General features: G+C 44.1%; 3 protein-coding genes across 3 annotated transcripts in view; 1 reads left to right on the forward strand and 2 right to left on the reverse strand.

The window, feature by feature from the left end:
* LOC109480441 overlaps positions 1 to 5,303 on the reverse strand; it is a 14,202-nt gene extending 8,899 nt beyond the window's left edge. The window contains exons 1-6 of the mRNA XM_019782631.1: positions 5,143 to 5,303; positions 4,641 to 4,715; positions 4,087 to 4,274; positions 3,437 to 3,635; positions 2,684 to 2,854; positions 1,977 to 2,083 (exon numbers count right to left, since the gene is read on the reverse strand). Coding sequence (XP_019638190.1) covers positions 1,977 to 2,083; positions 2,684 to 2,854; positions 3,437 to 3,635; positions 4,087 to 4,274; positions 4,641 to 4,715; positions 5,143 to 5,303 — 901 coding nt within the window. The remainder of the gene's footprint in view (positions 1 to 1,976; positions 2,084 to 2,683; positions 2,855 to 3,436; positions 3,636 to 4,086; positions 4,275 to 4,640; positions 4,716 to 5,142) is intronic.
* A 5,848-nt stretch (positions 5,304 to 11,151) lies between these two features.
* LOC109480477 (beta-1 adrenergic receptor-like) lies at positions 11,152 to 14,067 on the forward strand. Its single transcript, XM_019782672.1, has 3 exons — positions 11,152 to 11,509; positions 12,095 to 12,404; positions 13,686 to 14,067. The coding sequence occupies exons 1-3, from the start codon at positions 11,152 to 11,154 to the stop codon at positions 14,065 to 14,067; spliced, it is 1,050 nt and encodes a 349-aa protein (XP_019638231.1).
* Positions 14,068 to 17,596: 3,529 nt separating this feature from the next.
* LOC109480442 (kelch-like protein 17) overlaps positions 17,597 to 19,456 on the reverse strand; it is a 2,897-nt gene continuing 1,037 nt past the window's right edge. The window contains exons 3-4 of the mRNA XM_019782632.1: positions 18,802 to 19,329; positions 17,597 to 18,433 (exon numbers count right to left, since the gene is read on the reverse strand). Of these exons, the coding sequence (XP_019638191.1) occupies positions 17,597 to 18,433; positions 18,802 to 19,329 (1,365 nt within the window). The remainder of the gene's footprint in view (positions 18,434 to 18,801; positions 19,330 to 19,456) is intronic.

Below are 19,456 nucleotides of genomic sequence, written 5' to 3' on the forward strand. Positions count from 1 at the left end.
GGGTTTACGCCTTCAATCGGAACCGACATGTCCTTACGTTGAGTGCCGGTAAGAACCTTGAGTTCGTTAAACCAAGCGCTTGGGTTTTCCGTTTTTAACTTCTTGATTTTCGTGTTGTAAAACAGTTTTCTTGCTTTCTTGATCATGTACTGGACTTTGTTACGGAGCATGCGCCATTTTACCCAGTTCTTTGCGCTGAAAGCCCGTTGGCGCGCCTTGATCGCAGACTTAATCTTTTGCGACATCCACGGTTTGTCCTGGGCTTGTGTTCTGATGACTTTGTAAGGGAAATGTCTGTCTATTGCTTGATTCAAAGTTTCGTAGAAGGCTGTGGTCTTATTCTGAGTTCCCTGAACGTCCAGCACTTCTTCCCACCGGTGTGTCGTGATCCACTGCCCAAAGGATCGGATGTTAGAATCCATCATAGGCCGTACCTTACGCTTCGTAGTCTTGTTCACGACCCTCTGGTGTTTGGGGCTCAGTAAGATCACATTATGGTCGCTGTGCCCCAATGGAGAGGTCACGGTGGGAGGGTGGTAGAAATCAGTAAGGTTTGTCAATATTAGGTCAAGAGTAGCCTCGGATCTGGTTGGAACATTTACAATTTGTTGGAGACCATTGCCAGAGCACACATCAGACATGTCAATACGGTTAAAATCACCCATAATCAAATAACCTGCATTATCGTATCGGGTTCTCAGTTTATCTATAGTGTCAAACAAGTGTAGTCTTAAGGTTTCGTCACAATCAGAATGCGGCGGTGCATATACTATACATACAATCATAGACGAGACCTTCCTAGGTAGGCGCTTAGGGCGCAGCATGAGCCACATACATTCTAATTCATCTGGGACATTAATGTCTAAAATCTGGTGAGTAGCTATATCATCCCTTACATACAAGGCTACCCCGCCACCACGTCTGTGTTCTCTAGATTTAGTGAACGTGGTGTACCCATCTAACGACCAAAAATTAGTAGGGACATCGTCACTGAACCAGGTTTCAGACACACCAGCTACTTCTACATTCTCAGATAACAACACCGAGTGAAACTCATCAAGCTTGTTTGCTAACGACCGAGCGTTACATAAGAGAACTGATGGTACAGTGTTCTGTCGTGAGATGTTCGGCTTATTTACAGAGTTCGAAAATTTTATAGCAGGAGGGATTTAAACTCCTGTCACTATATATATGAATGTGTTTGAGTAAGAATTAATTGAGAGCAGACCATATGCGAAGGTAAACATTATGTATGTGCTTTGCAAATGTTACGTTTGTAGTTTCCTACTACATCAGTGGTAGAAATCCCTTTTTTAGCATTCTGTAATATTCTGTAACTGACATATGAATGTGTTTGAATAAGAATTAATTGAGAGCAGACCATATGCAAAGGTAAACATTATGTATTTGCTTTGCAAATGTTACGTTTGTAGTTTCCTATTACATGAGTGGTAAAAATCCCTTTTCTTCAGCATTCTGCAATATTTTGTAACCGACTAAGATGGTATAGCCACCTTCGAAGAATGAGAGAAGTGGCCTAGAAAGATTATCACACTGGATATGGAAGGCCAAAACAAATGCGGGCGTCCAAGGAGAGATGGATCAACAACTTATGGGAGGATTTCCACCACCATTAACCTACACTACATAACATCAACACACAGGGCAGAGGCAAATGGCAGGCTGACATCAAGCCTCAGCATCAGTGTGTAAGCACGTCTAACTTTGGTCTCAGATGATGGGGAACAACAGATGCTAAACCGGATAGTGAGTGTGTGAGTGAGTGAGCTATGTTCTAAAGAAGTCAACGAGTTTAAATTACAGTTAGACAAACATTGGGAGAGCCTGAAGTACAGCACATGAGTAACATCTGTGACTGGGATTACTACAGGCCAAGCCTTCTCATCCCAAAGACGGTATCAGGGTATCTTATGATTTTCTTTTGTGTGTAAAACTCAATGACAAAAAAACTCCACCTGCAGAGAGCCTTTCCTCCCCATCTCCACTGGACAGTCTTCTCAGCACAGTCGGCTCTGCAGTGGCAGAGATGTGGGGAGGAGAATCTGGGGCTCTGTTTCTGTCCGCTGGAACAGAAAAAAATGTGGGGAAAAATATCTTAATGCACTTATAAATAGAAAAAGTTAAATGAAAGAGAGAAAGTAAAGGTAGTCTCATAGCCTTTTTGAGGCCTGGGACTCGGCAGAGAGACACTGGGTATATGCAACATACACTGTAGTTAATCCGCTGTGTCTAGGGCATGGTATTGGAAGGCAGAGCCCATTCCTCTCCTTCCGATGCCTTTTACCTCCCCGGCCAACAAAAGTCAGGTACCCATTTTGAGGGATAGACTTTACTGGCTTAGTCTAATGACAACTCTTTCCATATCTTTACACCCAGATTTTTGTCCGTTAAAGATGGTGGATTGAGCAAAATTTTGGTCCATCAAATGACGGAAAGACAGGCGCTGGCTACAACACTGCTTCCCACCATTCTGCCCCATGAAGTGACAGTAAACTCTATCTGTGATACCGGTAGAGACAAAACATTCAGTACCGGTATTTTCTTTTATATTTATCAATGTACTTGCCTACACATGTCTATTACATAGGGGATTGCCACATCCATGTTACTTTTGAATAAACAAGAAAAATTAAAATTAACTACAAAAAAAGATGAAATACCATTCTGCCCCATGAAGTGATGATCTGTCTCCTCCTCCTCCTGTGTCTGGTTCATGCGGTCCAGTTCCTCCTCCAGAAGGTCAAAGTTGTCCAGAGGCAGGATGCTGCTGTCACGATGGCTGAAGATGGACATGTCTGTGGTGTTGCTTCCCAGCTCACTCACAGCAGAAATCCTACAAAAAAAAGGGTGGCAACGATAAATACAGTTACAGGTAATGTTGACTTTTTATTTATGACAATCCATTTCAACAAAATGGAAGGTACACAGTATGGTAGAAAAGGTTGTTTAATGTCACCATACTGACATCATGCATAAAATACTGATACACTATATTACAATACATTACTGTGAATTTGTGAAACATTGGCGGTAGTTTTATTTTTGTGGCAGGGCTCAAAATCCTTTTTTCTACAGACATGTATCACCTGCACCAGACAAATTTTACCTGCACCACTCTGAATTTTAGGGTCTTACCATGACTGTTAACAAATAATTTGCCAGCATTGCCACTCTATAGTTTCTCCATTTTTCTCAGACCAAGAACCTCTGCTACCATGAACAAAAAGTGAATGAACTGCACAGATTCCCTCTTCCTATCCTTACCTCCTGTCGTCTTTGTCATGTACCGACCAGAAGGCAGACTGAGGGTGGATTTACAGTAATAACTTTATTTATGATCACTCAGGTCTGTTTTCCATATCACACAAAAAAAATCCAAGTTCAAATACACAGAATTCCCTTTTTCTATCCTTACCTCCTGTCGTCCGTGTCGTGTACCGGCCAGAAGGCAGACTGTGGGTGGGAGGGGATGTGCACATCCTCGCCTGCACCTCTTCCTCTCAGGACAGGGGGACTGTCCGGGTGACCCGAGGGGTCGGGGGTCAAGGTTCGGTCCAGCTGTTCCTCTCTCACAGTCAAAGGGTCTTCCACATGGACGAGGCTTCCTGATAGGTCTACTCAATAGTGCAAGAAAACATACAAGTTGACCCTCTGAAATGTTATTTCCTGCATTTTAAATTTGAGGGGCAAATTCTAATAGTAGACTTAGAAGTTAGATTGGAACTGAAATGAAATCTTATCTATCATGTAAAAACGTCATGTAAAAATTTTGTCTTCTTTGAAATCAACGTTAACTACGTTTTTCCTAAAAACAATGGCAACCTAAAAATGTCTGCTCTGAGCTCTTTGCTAGGAACAGCTGTGATGCAATTGTGATGAGTCCCTGTCAGCTTACTATGGCTGCCTGTGTGAATACTAGTAGCTTACATTTGAAACACCCTTATCTTTTGAACAAAGCACACTTCATGGACAAAAATCAATACATCATAGATCCACTTCACATGGAAAATATTTCTTCTATCATTTGCAATATTTTCCTAAAACAAACATGAGCCCTGCTCTCACCATGCACACTATCCAGATGTATGATGCCCAGAGAGCTGGTGGTGCCGTCCAGGGTCTGGTCGGTGGACCCTGTGATGTTGGCTGGGTGGGCGGGGTGAGCGTCACTCCCGATGGACAGTCCTGACATGTCAATGTCCTGGAGCATCCCCGACAGCCGGTGGGACCGGATGAAGTCATCCACATTGCTGCTGCTCGGGGAGAAATTTATGGCAGGAATTTACTTTACAAATTTAGTTCACATCATAATATCAAGAGTATCTTATTAGCATTTGATGATCTAAAATATCACTAATTTACAATGTATAATAACAGTTTACTTCATGCACATGAGCGAAGTTGCCATCAAAGACTTTTCATATCCACCTTTTATACATCCGCGAATAGTTTCTTAGTAACTTACGTAAGTCACTGAATTAAGAGATGCAACACAATGAAACTGTGTTTTATTCATCCAATATTTCGGTGACTGTCTGTCAACTTCCTTTCTGACTGGTTCACATTGCACAGCACAGGTGCCGCTGCTTACTGTGTAACGGTGTATATGACATGTATACCTGTCATTTCCGAGTCCATTTCCGGCTTGCCAGCTGGCAGTTTCCATGAACGACCCTCTGACATCACTGTTATTTCTGCACGAGAAGGGAAAAGACGTTAATCCATGTATCCCTCTATCAACTACGTAGACTAAAGCCTATACACACATTCAGATAGGCTGAGACTGCTTTAAGTGACATATCACCCAACATATTTGGGTGAGCTGTTCAAGAATTCATTCTTTCCTAGAACTATTGCAGAGTGGAACTCACTGTCACCAAGTACAGTAGGGGCATTGTCAATAGATAGTTTTAAACAAAGTCTAGAGCTAGAAGTTCAAGGATTAGGTGTAACAAGTCAATCGGTGTAATATAGCCAGCTGCCGCCGCGCCGCGTGCCTGCAAAGCTGTTGTGTTACGCCGAAAGGCGGTTATACCGGCTATACAGATACAGATTTCATAAACAATCATTAAACAGACGTTAAACACGGTCACCAGAGTTACAGATTACGAGCACGCTCACCTCTGACCCCCTGTAGGTCTCATGACCGTAGAAGCAGCGATCGGATCGCCGGGTATGTCGGAGGTGGTCATGTTGACGGCGGAGTCTCGCCATCCCGCAACCGGAGCGAAATCCTCCAGCTCATTACCAAAGGGACTCAGGTGGGAACGGTCGCGAGACATTGCTACACTGGCACTTCAATCAGAATGTTCAATTACTTGCCAAACAGTCTGCAAGGGAGAAAAGAAGAACACTTATGATGGCATCTTCATTTTGTCAGTTTGCAACCTAGTGTGTAAAAGTTTTAAACTGTGATAAAATAAATGAATGTAGTCTTCTTACCATACCTGTACAAATTATGGCTGTACTGTGTACAAATTATGACTGCAACTCTGCAAACATGTCTTGGCAACAACAAAAAAAAAGAAAGCCCTGCAAGTGCAACTGTCACCACGCCTAAACCTCATGCTTGTGTTGCGCTGCAGTCATGATTTTAGAAGGGCCGTGCATCTACAGAAATACAAGCTGCATTTCTTGCAAAACTGCTTACAATTCCTTCCTCGCTACCTTTACTTTCTTCTTGAACCAGGCTTGTATAAAATTATTTTTGCACACACCTCTGAAGATATGGTAGTTTCTTCCGAGTGTTACGTCAAAAAAAATTTGTTAGTCGGGTATGCCTCAAACCAACCGCCAAAGCTTGAAAAGAGTGGCTGACACAGCTGTCAGACGACTTTATCGTCCCAGAACTTGTACTCGCAACCATACACCAAAACAATACGGAACACAAAGACCCCTGTTTATACCTCAAAACTGTGTACACAAACGGTAAGTTACGTGAGAAAAAAAATTTGACCGAGTCTAGTAACGTACGTGCTTTTTTCCTCAGAAATTATCGCAAATGGAATATTTTGTTCCTGTCAGCTATCTTGGGGTAAACGTAGGATATATATCTAGGAAATAAACTCAAGTTATTGGCGTATAAACCGACCAGGACGTACTTTGAAACAAGAAACCTTTTCAGAGTTTTCTGTCGCCATCCGCCATCTTGCCGCCAATACTTCGAAATGAAGCCGGATACAGCATGGACTATACCATTTAAATGGGTGGGATAAAATAGCGGGAAAAATAGTGGACAAATAAATGAAGACCCACACTTAATAAAAGTGACAATTTCTTCCGAAACCATAAAAAGTAAATTTACTTGCTTCGTCTTTAAATAAAGTTTATCTCAAATATTCCTGGGTACGTGTGGTTACGATTGTACCATTTTGCTTTGCATCCCCGTTAGATAAATATCAGTGGTATATTCCATAACGTTGGGGACAAATAAAAACATGTGACATGCATACGAAATGAGCTGTCATCATCTGCTGTCATCAAACCAACCTAATAAAAGAAAAGGAAGCAACGCTGAATCTTGCTCTAACCGAGAATATTGTTTTAATTTAATAGCTTTCACTTCTTTTTGTTTCTTCTTTGTATTGGTGTCTTGGACCATCCTTTTCTACCTTCACATAAATATAAAGGCCATGTAACATTGTTGATTTGATTATATGGAGGACATCCACTGGGAACCCCAAAACTGATGCGAGCTTGGGAATAAAAAAAAAAGTTTGGCAAAGAAAGTTGCCTTCATCATGAAATCTAAGTGGTCGTGAAGGTTGAACAAATGACTAAACACACAGAGTATGGTATGACAAATAATTAATAGACTTTCCTTTCTTTACATTTTCTTTTCCTTTGGAAAACATAAGACAAGTATTGTGTCCAATCTTTTTTTTTTTTTGCAATGTACGGGATATATTTGTTCATTTTGCAGCTGCTTTGTACAATTTGCAGTATGATGGAAAACTTTTTTCTTTTGGAAATGGGCAAAAATTCATGCGCCTGTGGATGTCATCCATCCAATCATATCAACATGGCCTTTGGTCACGAATATGATACCGTTACTGTATGTAAGGGCAAGGACATAGAATATCTTTAGTAAAGGCTATCCAACCTCATTAGTACTGAAGGTAACTTTTGACCCAGGTACATGGCCTAGGCTATGAAGTCTTCCTGTGAAGTGTAAAATTGCTGGTTACGTAAATGTAATTGAACTTTCTGCGCATTCATGTAACTGTTGTAAGTTTTTTAATGTACCAATGGACTGTTTTAGTCCCCTCACAGATGACCCTGTCATTTATGTGTTTGTTACGCTATTCCTCTATAAACGTCGGTGAAGGTTTAAAGACGTCCAGGTAATAAGATACGCCAAAAAGCAGTTACTCAAGCAACTGGATATGACTTTGGAAACAGTCAGACGTTTCAGGTAACATCCACTGTTAGAGAGGCAATATAGTAAAGTCTAGTACTGTATAAAAGAATGTACAATCTCAACCTCAACAGGGAGGGGGGCTATGGGTACATCTCTCCGACACTTATGCCAAATATGCAGGGTGCATTCCAAATATGAAACACCACATTTTTCTGGTGAGACTACCTAGTAAATGCTCTGAGTTGTACTTGTGCACTTGAAGTTGAGTTTGAGTTTATCAGGATCCACATTTGACTTGACTTTAATATTCCCTCATGTACACTCATGAGAATAAAACTAAAAGACAGACTACAGTCACCACTGTCCTCTCAACCAATGAGATATGTTTATTCAGTACAACCAAATAACACTACATCATATACACACAGACAGGACCAGATTGGGGCTAGTTCCATTGGACAATATTCTGGGTGATAATGATCAGTGTTGACAGAAATCAAGAGAAAGATAGGCCTATGGTATCATCATTGTGGAGATGGTTGGTTGCTAGTGATGGCTGTGTCATGGTACAGTTGATTCTTTCCAAGCTGGTTACTCTACCACAAAAGAGCTTCACCCCAGAGGTACTGGCCTGAAAAATATAAGAGCAAAACATCTCATTAGTGCTGCATTCCTAAACATAATATCAGTTACAGGTACAGGTACCTTTACCTGTACCTGAACAATTTGACAAAGTACATGTACAGTAACCTGCGGTCTTCTATGCTCAGAGGCCATTCCCATTATTTCTTTTGTACTTCATGGGTGATAACAGTCAATGCTGCTGAAAAATCACATACATGATCTACATGCATATCTAGACCTAGTACATGGGCCAGTACAGGTTAGGTGCAGATAGACATCAGAAATACCTGCACAGCTCCAATTTTACCTGCACTAAGGTCCACATATTATAACCAGTACATGGACTAGTGCAGGTAGACATAAGAAATACCTGCACAGCTCCAATTTTACCTGTACTAAGGTGCATATACCCAGTACATGGAGCGTGCAGGTTAGGTGCAGATAGATATCAGAAATACCTGCACAGCCCCAATTTTACCCGTACTTAGGTGCATGCACCCAGTATTTTGAGCCCTGCATATGTGTGGCACCACTCACCTGTCCTGGACCATTTTACTTCTTTAGCAGCTGGTGTCTGACTACCAGGAAGGGTGCTGCAAATCCACTGCCGAAGAACAGCGTCATCACGCCAAGTAGTCGCCACTTGTTCGCCACAGAGAAGGGCAGGTTCTGTGGGCATTTCACGAGAAGGAAGACCTTTAGTATGGTGCACTTTTTTTCAAGGCCTTTGTTGCACATATTTGTACCACTGAGCTAAGCACAGGTCAAAACAAAAATGTGAACTATACAAAGATACAAGCAAGGTACATAATTTGACTAAAGTAATATATATATATGTTGAATAAATTCAACTGTGTGTGTGCTTTGAACTTGGGGTATAAAGTATACATCAGTTTGAGCCTTTCAGGTGGTTTAAGGCATAGAAACGTTTGCTGGGGATCATGCCTGTCGACTGTCAGCTGTCCAAATCATATCAAGTCATGGCTGTTTTTCTAGGGGTGGTTCTTCTATGTGGTGCTGACTTCTGTTTGTTACCTTCAAGATACCTTTATGAATCCTAGTGGATTCCAGTGATTTCCAGACGTGTCTAGGAACACACAAAGTGCAATATATAACCAGAGTAAATTTTTAACGGGCCCTGGTGTTCGCAAAACATCTTGTGACCTTGCCTTCGGTTTCAAAAGCGTTACGTGACCTCCATCATACTAACGCATATTTCGCAACTAAATGCACGTACGAAGACACTAATTTCTATTCAACGGGCCCTCTACTTCCTCTTGACAGGATATACTTACATTGCCTGGTCCTTCGTCCACATGGAAACGCCTGACAGCCGAAGTTGTGAAGCGTCTCGCCAAAATCTGTCCGACCGCCATTTTGTTCAGCAATCTGTAGTGTGAATGTCCCGGATGTGCGAGCTTTGGCCCGGTGGGGGGTCTAACCTAATCTGCTCCGTAGAGCTGGATGATGGTTAGTGACTACCACTCCGCGGGTAGCATTGTTCTTCGCCCTTCGTTTAATAGTACAAGATTGTGTAGTATGGGGTGAGAATGAAGTGTGAACTGAAAATCGGCTTTTAAAATCATTGGGGGATATCTGATGTCTAGTCATTCTTTACTACGAGCAAGGGCATGTTGATTTGATTATATGGATGACATCCGCGCGCGCATGAATTTTCGGCCGTTTCCAAAAAAAAAAAGTTTCCAACCACACTGTAAATTGTACAAAACAGTTAAAAAAATGAGCAAATATATACCGAAAGTTGCAAAAAAAATATTTGAAAACGATTCCAACGTCGTAGAATGCCAAAATCAAACAAAAAACTAAAATGCAAAGAAATGAATGTAAAGAGTAGATTATTCGCCATACCATACTCTGTGTCATTTGTTCGACCTTCATAACAACGTAGATTTCATGAAAGCAACTTTTTTTTTTTGCAAAACTTTTTTTTTATTCGCGCGCTCGCATCAGTTTTGGGGTTCCCAGAGGATGTCATCCAAATAATCAAATCAACATGACCTAAGTTGAAAAAAACTTGCGTGTGCCGTCACCACGCACGTCTGGTGATTACATGTTGGAAAAAGAAATATTCCTTCCGGCATTCCAAGCTGCCCGGTGGTGCAATTATATTTTCGAGTTAAAAAACATTCAAAGAAAGATTCCTTCCACTTAGTCAGAAGCCATTATTTTGAAGTGCCCAGCTGCCGCACTATGACGAGCTCCATACAGTCATTTATATCTTGTTGCCTAGCAGCGGAAATGAGTATGGGAGATGCTATTTCATAAAGTGAGCTGAGGTAGCCTCCACCAGGCCTTTCTACGGGGATACGGATCGTGGAATTCGGCAAAAAAGAGAATCAAATTGGCCATGGGAGTCCTGCCGCGGGGAGGTAGTTTCGTTCCCTCCGAAGGGATAACTGCGCGGCATAGTCAAACCCCAAGGCGGCCAAACTCCCCCGGGAAATATTCTCCTATATATGGCCAGCGTAGTTAGTCTGGTAGAGACTAACGTACACGTACGTCACACTCAACGTTGTAAGCCACTGAGACTCACCTCTTCGCTCCACATTGTCGTCTCTCCGCTTTCCAGCTCAAGACTCCTTTTCGTCGTGCACAGCTAGCCTCAAGCTCCACCAGGTCTTTCGGATCAGACTGATACGGGTCGTGGCATTTGGCATTTAGCATTATTAGCAAAAGGAGAGAAAAATTGACCAGGCGAAGTTGATTCATCCGCGGCCAGTCAGATCAGAAGGCGGCGACCGAACTCGGCCTATCTATATCCAGCTTATTTAGTCTGGTAGTCTGGTAGACAGACGCATACGTGAGACTGTGAGAGCGCTCTAGCTTTTCGTCGTATCACGCGGTGGGGCTGCAAAAACATTCAATCCGACAGAATCAACCCAAAGAAGACGTCAAACGACGACACAGATCAGAGACATGAATTTCTCAAACGATTCCTTCGCGACGTACTAGTCAGGGCGCTCTTGTCGTCGTATCTCGCGGTTGGGCTGGAAAAACATTCAACCCGACAGAATCATCACCCAAGGAGACGTCAAACGACACAGATCAGAGACATGAATTTCTCAAACGATTCCTTCGCCGATAGAGACATGAATATCTCCAGCGATTCCTTCGCCGATAGAGACATGAATTTCTTAAACGAATCCTTCGCGATCAACGCGTCCGCGGCCGCACCAGTGTCCTCAGAGTCTCCTCCGGCGGCGGCCTCTCCAGCCCAGCCGGGCGTCATAGCCACCGTAGCGGCGCTGGCCATCGCCGGGAACCTTCTCATCCTCGTGGCGACCAGAAGGCGGGAGACCTTCCCATCCAGCAGCCGGCTCTTCATTGCCTCCATCGCCTGCTCGGACCTGCTGCTTGGGTTGGCCCTCGCGGCCATGGTGAAGCCCGCCGAGTCAGGAGAGTGGGTCTACTCCGAGACCGCCGCCCGTGCCACGGCGGTCATCACACACGCCTCCTCCACCATGACTTTTGCTGCTCTCGCAGGTAACACCTTCTTCTATAATGATACCATGTTGTACTATAAAACTGCTCTATCATAAACTCAAACTCAATGAATTGTAACTTACAGTGTTCAACCAGTGTTCTAGCCAACTTGACATTTTTCCGTCATCTCAATTTTGTTTGACTGGGTGAGCTCCGAAGCGCAAGGCATCGCACAGAAGGCGCGATAACTTACTTCTATGGTGTCCAGGGGGGCATGCTTCCCCATGAAATTTTCGAAGTCTTGACCCTCTGACACACTTTTGTGAGGGGCAAATTTTGTTGGTAGACTGAGCTTGGTTTAATGACACGTTTCCATATCTTAACACACCGATTTTTGTCCACCAAAGATGACGGAATCGGCAAATTTTTTTGTCCGTCATGAGCGGCAAAATTTTCGTCAAATGATGGAAAGATAGACGCTGGCTAGAACACTGTGTAATGTTATAAATTTGATGTTTATACATTTGATCGATCAAACTTTCACTTCCACAGTGGATTTTGATTAAGAATACCTTTGAATTTTGATAGGGTGATATGAAATGAGTTGCAAGTGAGCAAAGATATTGTTTTATATCTTTTTGTCAGGCCTGAACCTAGACCGATACATGGCACTGAAGAACAACGGAGAGGGTATATCCCACAAGAAGACCTGCGGCTTTCTTCTCACCGCTTGGGTTGGGGTATACACTTGGTTTATCATCTGCACAGTCTATTGGGTTCCCGTATATTACGATCCGATCATGTCCGTCACGACTTATGATCTCTTTGCCTGCATATGGTTTACGGCAGCGTCGTTTGTCATATCTTGTAGCGCTCTTGCCGTGACAATGTATTGCGTTGTCCGGATCTTAAAAGCGGTGTGTACGCCGCCCGAGCCGCCGCCGGCACCTGCTGTACAGATCTACGAGGGGTGTTCAAAAAGTTCTCGGCCTCACCTAGAAAATAAAGGTCAAACTCCTATTCTTTGGTATAGCTGTATACTATGACGTCTTACATCACTGCACACAAAAATTCAAATTTTTATATTCATTAATTAGCACGTGACGCCCCGTGAAAATGGGGTGGGTGAGGGAAAATCACAAAATGGCCGCAACAGACGCGTGAGCTCTGATCAAGTGTATCGATAAAAAAGGATGTCTCCTAAGGACATCCATAAACACATGGTCAAGACACTTGGTGATGACTCCCCTTCTTATTCAACTATTAAGAAGTGGGTTACTAGCTACAAGCGCGGCAAGGACAGCACAAAAGATGAACATATGTCAGGATGCCACAAATCAGCACCACGGACAATCCAGTTGAGGCCATCCATCACATGGTAGTGAATGACAGATTTGAGACTGGCCAACATGTAGCAGGTTCTTTGGCCTGTGTTATGACTCAGTTCACAATGTTTTGTCGAACATCCTGGGGATGAAAAAACTGTCTGCATGGTGGGTGCCTCTAATGTTTTTTGAACATCAGAAGTTAAACAGGCTGGACATTTCAAGGAACGAATTCAGTCCAATCCATGCAATTTCCTCAAAACATTTGTAACCCAAGAAGAGCTGGGTTCACCACTTTCAGCCCGAATAAAAACAGCAGAGCAAACAATGGATGAAGAATTTTTCCAGGCCCCCCAAGAAGTTTTAGCGAGTTTCGTCCGTTGACAGGGTTTTTGCCTCTGTTTTCTGGGACAGTAAGGAAGTAATCATAATTGACTACATGCGAAGGGGTTAAAGCATCAATGGGGAGTACTATTCAACAGAATTGCGACAGTTGAGTACAACAGTCAAAGAGAAAAGGAGAGGAAAGCATCGAGCTGGCGTGATGAAAATGCACCTGTCCACACAGCACAGGGGTCAGTGGCAGCAGCAAACGAATTTGGCTTTGAAGTCTAACCCCACCCTTCCAATTCACCTGAACTAGCACCCTTGGACTTCTACCTGTTTCCTAAACTCAAGTTCCCCTTATGTGGTCAACGTTTTGATGGTAATGATGACGTCATCTATGCGGTATAGGCCAATCTGGGGGGTCCAGATGCAACCTTCTTCCACAATGGGAAAATAAAGCTGGAACATCACTGGACCAAGTGCATTGCAGTTAGAGAGGACTATATTAAAAAATAGTGTAAGAAAAATTTTACTGCCCTGACGTTTTCTAGGTGAGGCCGAGAACTTTTTGAACACCCCTCGTATATTATTAACATGCCCGGGCCGGGGGGTCCACCCCAGAACGCTAACCCGGCCGTGGCTCCAAACCACCACGATGATCGCTCGTACGCTAAGGTTGTGCTGATCTTAACCCTCATACAAACAGTAATGCCACTTCCGTGGATGGGTATCTTAATCGCAGGTTGGCTGGGGCATCATCTGCCCACCGCCCTGTTTTGGTCGCTCTGGGTGGCGTGGTTCAACACCTTCCTGGACGTTGTCGTGTACAGTGTGTGCCAAAAGTCCTTCCGTAAAGTCGTAAGTGAGATGGCGAGGTCCGTCGCCTTCGGTTTGTACATTGTGTGCTGTAGCAGAAACAGCGTAGAGGTGGGCCCACAGCAGAACGTAGCAACGACCTCTGTGTAAAACGGTTTGATTGTCAAATTGAATGCAGTTCATGGCTAGCTTGGGTGCCATCCTCCGTAGTTATTCCACCCGCTCGCTCCCTAATGTCGCTGGCTAACAAACCACGTAGCCAGCGACGTTAGGGAGCGGACGAAAACTACGGAGGATGGCACCCAGGCTAGTACATGGCAAGTACGTTAAGTACTTTATTCAGATGTATATACAGTGTACATAGTATATATGTATGGTTTTGAACTTTTGACTATGCTATGTATCATTTTGTTTGCACACGAACTCACCTATCAGCTACCACAATGTATGATTTAAAGTGTTTGTGATAGCAATGAAACCAAGCTACAGCATTTCCCGTTTACAATATATGTACTATTCATTGAACATGCACGTTTGTCAAAAATACACACGCTTCCGTCTGATGTGAATAAGCGTTGTGATTGAGATGATTTTGAATCACCTGTAAACCACTAGTATTGTCCACAAACCCACACACACAGCCAAAGATAAAACAGTACCAAACACTATGACAATCAAGCCTTGGCAACAACTTTAAACTATTGTCCACACAGATACACGCGCGTACACAGCCAACCCCATCCATAAAGTTCAAAACATCATCACAGTGTAACCTTGGCAACTAATTTAGATTATTGTCTTCACACACAGCTCCAGAAAAACATACTAAACATCATCACAATATAACCGTAGCAACTAATTTAAAGTAATGTCCATAAGGTATGCAGTCATATTATATAGACCGAGAGAGTATAACGAAGATCTTTATTTCATCTTAGGCCATACAAATTTGATTACATGGAGCGAAATCAAAGAGAGTGCATGCGGCACCGGTTTTCGCTGGACTCCACCATGGAGTTGAAATTTAACTCCATGCCTCCACCACGTCTTTCTACGGTAATACGGATCGTAGAATTTGGCAAAAAAGAGAGTAAAATTGGCCAGGGGAGTCCGGCCGCGGGGAGGAAGTTTCTTTCCCTCCAAGCAAACCTGCAAGGCGGCCAAACTCCCCGGCCCCTGGCAAATGTTCAATATATAGCCATGCGTAGTTAGTCTGGTAGAGACTAGGTTTTCGTAGCCTCCTCCGCAGACTTGTTGGGCGGCGGCATTATTTTTTCGGTGAGCGACGCGAGTTATGCCGCTTGTTGGAGCGGGAAACCTTCTCTTCATGGCAAAAACTCCCTCGGCGGCAAAATCGTCCCTCCGCGGCATAACTCGCATCGCTGACCGAAAAAAAATAATGCCGATGCCCAACAAGTCTGCGAAGTATGCGTGGCAGAAACCTGGTCTCTGGCGTCAGACAGCTTCAGCAACAAAGCGCCCTTAAGCTTCGCAGGCGGTGGTACTAGCCGTAAATTGAAAACTTATCTTATGATTGAAATAAAACCATCGCGAGGTTGGAGGTAATTGTAACGGTACTCAGGATGTTCTGAGTACACCAATTTCACACTGATTGCTACCAGCAATTCCGCCTGGAGGTGTTTTCAGTTATCAGACCCGGTAAAAATTCCGAGAAGCGCGCGTCATTGAAGAATAAAAACGCTGGGGGTGAAGTAAGGTCTAAGGTAGTTGAACCCGCAGTAGAATTAATTGCAAGTTGCAAGCCACACTCAAACCTGAACTCCAGCAACCCTCCCAAGCCCTATAATAAAGTCACACCGACAAAATATTCTCGCTGTAATAGTTGGGGCATCATCATTAAATAGCTTTAAACACTGTTTAGAGTAATTAGATGTTCGACCCGTTCGTCGGTCACAAAATGCTGGCATTTTTTATATTCCAACATGTAATCACGAGACATTGTGACGGCACACTCATGTTTTTCAACTTATATTTATGCCGCCACCAACACAGGGGACAATACAATACTCATTTTCAGCTGAAAGACGGGAGGAAATTCGTGTTAAGTGCCTTTCCCAAGGGGACAAGACCTGTGGCATGTCAGGACTCGAATCCGGGACCTCTTGGCTCCGATTCGAGCACTCTGCCGCTACGCCACACGACCCCTTCAATGTCTGTTTGCACTTGAATGCTTGCTAATGGAGGAAATAATGGGAAACATGAAATACAGCATCTAAAGCACCTACCAAGCAATTGTCATGCCCAGCCTCCTGTACGGATGTGAGACTTGGACTTCATACAAGAAACACATTAAGCAGTTCAAACGATTCCATATGTGCTCAATCCTAGGTGTTCGCTGGAGAGACAAAGTCTCCATTAGAGCAAAGCTACAGGTATAAAAGCTCTCATACTAAAAGCTCAACTCCGGCAGACAGCACATGTATGGATGGCTCTAAATGCATCAAGTCCTTGATGTACATGTACATCTGGTAATTGACTTAAAATTGATAAATAAGAGCTACAAAGAGAGCCAAAGTACACAAATGAATCTATATCCTTGATGTGCACGGACTCTGTGTGCATCAAGTACTTGATGTACATGTACGTGGGGGCCATTAACTTTTAACTTAGGCGTGAAAGCTACAAAGATAGTCAAGAGTACACAGCTGAATCTACCTCATGTCCTTGATGTACATGTTCTACGCGCCCACGCTCAGGTAAGCTACCGACCGGGGGCCACTGATTTCAGCATCTCTTAACTTAAAACTAAAACGTATATATTTATGAAGCTACAAATTACAGAAACTGACTCTTCATACACTCATGTGTACATAAAGCATGTATATCACCAACTACATATAATTTTTTTGCTATACATCTAAATTCCGTGACTTTTCAGCCGTTGTAATTATCGTAAACACTCTCTAATATCTCTTTTGCCACATGGTTCACAGACGTCTAAGATATCACATAAGCCCTACTTCGTACTTATAGCAAGATTTGGCCTGAAAACTATGCGCTTCTAAAAGGTGAAAATAGCAGCGGGCAGGTGTTGGAGTCTTATACAATTGAAATAAAAGCAATCACTTTGTGCTCACAGCAACTGAATGACACAAAATATGTGCTTTTAAGGGAAGAAACAGAAAGGTATAGGCAGAGTTAAACATATCGCGTTACTGTTCTCAGGAGGCTGTTGATAAAAGAATGGGCTTCTGAAAGGTTACAAAGGCAGATGTTAACTCGAGTAAAATGTCATAAACGTGTACTTCTTTTGTGCTTACTCCTTTTCTGTTAACGTTATAATATATAATAATGAGCAATGTTTTAGAAAGGACATTGTTAACAGCCAGTTGTCTATGTCGACCTAGGCAACCTTAATGGTGTAACTGTAAGAACTGTAAGTTGTTTCTTTTCATATGTGCATACTCAAACCATTCATTTCTGTTATCGCTTCCGTTATTACCTCTAACACACAAGGAAGAGTCATGAAAGCATGGCAACAGTCTGGCACCCACACTTACGAAAGACCATAGGTACAAAAGTTGTGCTTAACGAAGGAACTGAATTCAACAGAGATGGGACTAAATTCAACAGAGAAGGAACCGAATTCAACAGCGAATGCGCTGCGCTCAGAGAAGGACCTGTTCTCGGCGAAGGCTATTTCCCTTTCGGCAAACATTTACTCAAATCTTTCCACGGTTAGCAGGACGACTTCGTGCCAGACGTCAGGTTTCTCCCAGATCTCCCTCCAGCCGTACGTGTCTGCGGGAAAGACCTGGTCGGGCAGGAGCCGGACTCCTCCGTCAAAAACGCGCCGTCCGACCACGAACAACACTTTACTCCCAGCTTGCACCGCTCCGGGGGAGACCAGCGACTGGTCAACCTTGGACCACGTTCCAAACGAGTTGCCGTACGAATAAACCTCAACTACTGCTACACTGCCAGATCCACAGTCCCCGGACGTCACGTACATGTTTCCGTTTGCCACGAAAGCTATCGTTTTTGGATGAGACTTAGTCGTGGAGCTTTTGATGTCCCACCTGTTTCTCTCCGGATCAAACGCCTCAACAGCGCTGGACGGCTCCATGTCCTTCGTCCCCCCTACGGCGTACAGACAACCCATGTAGCTAACTAACGCCACGCCCGACCTCGCCTCGCTCAGTGGCGCTATCCACTGCCAATGTCCTGTCGATCTATCGTATCTCTCGCTCGTGTCGGCGCCGATGGCGTACAAGAATCCGTCGTGGACGCAGAGCTGCGCGTCGGGGTTCGGCCGGATCATGTCGGGCAGCTTCTCCCAGCTCTCGTTCCCCAGGTCCAGGCTGAAGATCTCGTTCCCGCACCGCACGACCATGAGGCGGCCGTCCCAGACGGCTGAGCTGCCGACCGGGTGGACGGAGGGCGGCTTGACCTGTTTCAGGGTGGCCCACTGGCGCGTGTCCACGTCGAAGTACTGCGTGTTGCCCATGTCGCTGTAGCAGAAGCTGCTGTGGTCCGTGTTGAAGGCCAACAGGACCTGCATGGCGGACAACAAACAGAAATACAACTAGAGAGGTTAAACATTTGCAAAGCAAAAGCATAATATTTTCTTCACACGGTCTATCCCAAAAAAACACTGCCCTGTTTATTCTTACTCTGACACATTCATATACTAGTACATATATATCATAAGAAGCCCCTCTAACCAGTCTGCCCTGCTAGCTAACCCACAGGGTGTCTGCTACAGCATTAGTTACCATGGTGACAGACGTCAGGTCCAGGTATTGACCTTACGTGTTTGAAGAAGAAGAAACTATGCAAAAACAATATGTTTTCCTTCTGCGAAGTCAAAAAAATGCACCCATGAAAGCAAAGGAATTTTAAAGTTACCAAGTTGCTCCTTACCTTAGATGCCCCTCTGGGCCGGTCGTACTCTAGCGACACGGAGGGACGGAACTCTTGCGGCAGGTAGTGGTACTGCACCGCCGTGTGACACGCCTCCTTCAGCCCGGGGAAACAGGTGTCGTTAGCCAGGGTGGGGCTCGTCAACATGTCCCTCGGGATCAGCCCGAACCGCACGTTGCTCAACAGCGAGGGGGTGTACTTCCCCCTCTCCCCCGGTAGGTGGCGCACCCAGCGCAGCACGGCCTCCAGAACGGCGAACTCGCTAGGGGCGGACAAGTCGTCTCTCTCCAGCATCGCTCCCAGCCAGTCGGCGCTCACGAGTTCAACGGAGTCTTTCAGTTCCATCATACAGCAGAAGTTCTGCGCGAAGAGGTGCAGCAGATCGTCCTGGAAGCCCGACAAGTCCGGGTATTTTTCGGCGTACGCCGTCAGCTTCCAGAAATATTTCTTCAGGGCCGCCACTTCTTCCATGATGGTTGACTTGACGAAGTCGCAACATTTTTTCAGCGCCGCTGGTGCCTGTAGATGTAGAAACGGTTACATGCCAATCATTTGCACTCAACACACGTTTAAACCAGGTTAAGAAGACATGTTGTATGTAGGTAAAACATGAACTCCCAAAAATTAAATTAAATTAAATTAAAATTAAATTAAA

The sequence above is a fragment of the Branchiostoma belcheri genome, unplaced genomic scaffold (assembly GCF_001625305.1).
Source record: "Branchiostoma belcheri isolate BF01 breed outbred unplaced genomic scaffold, Haploidv18h27 scaffold51, whole genome shotgun sequence".
NCBI classification, from domain to species: domain Eukaryota; kingdom Metazoa; phylum Chordata; class Leptocardii; order Amphioxiformes; family Branchiostomatidae; genus Branchiostoma; species Branchiostoma belcheri.

Excerpts from the sequence above, each read along its gene's own strand:
- LOC109480477 (XM_019782672.1), top strand. The coding sequence starts at position 11,152 with ATGAATTTCTTAAACGAATCCTTCGCGATCAACGCGTCCGCGGCCGCA. Across the intron at positions 11,510-12,094 it reads GACTTTTGCTGCTCTCGCAG|GCCTGAACCTAGACCGATAC; the intron begins GTAACACCTTCT and ends TCTTTTTGTCAG. Across the intron at positions 12,405-13,685 it reads CCGCCGCCGGCACCTGCTGT|TATTATTAACATGCCCGGGC; the intron begins ACAGATCTACGA and ends ACACCCCTCGTA.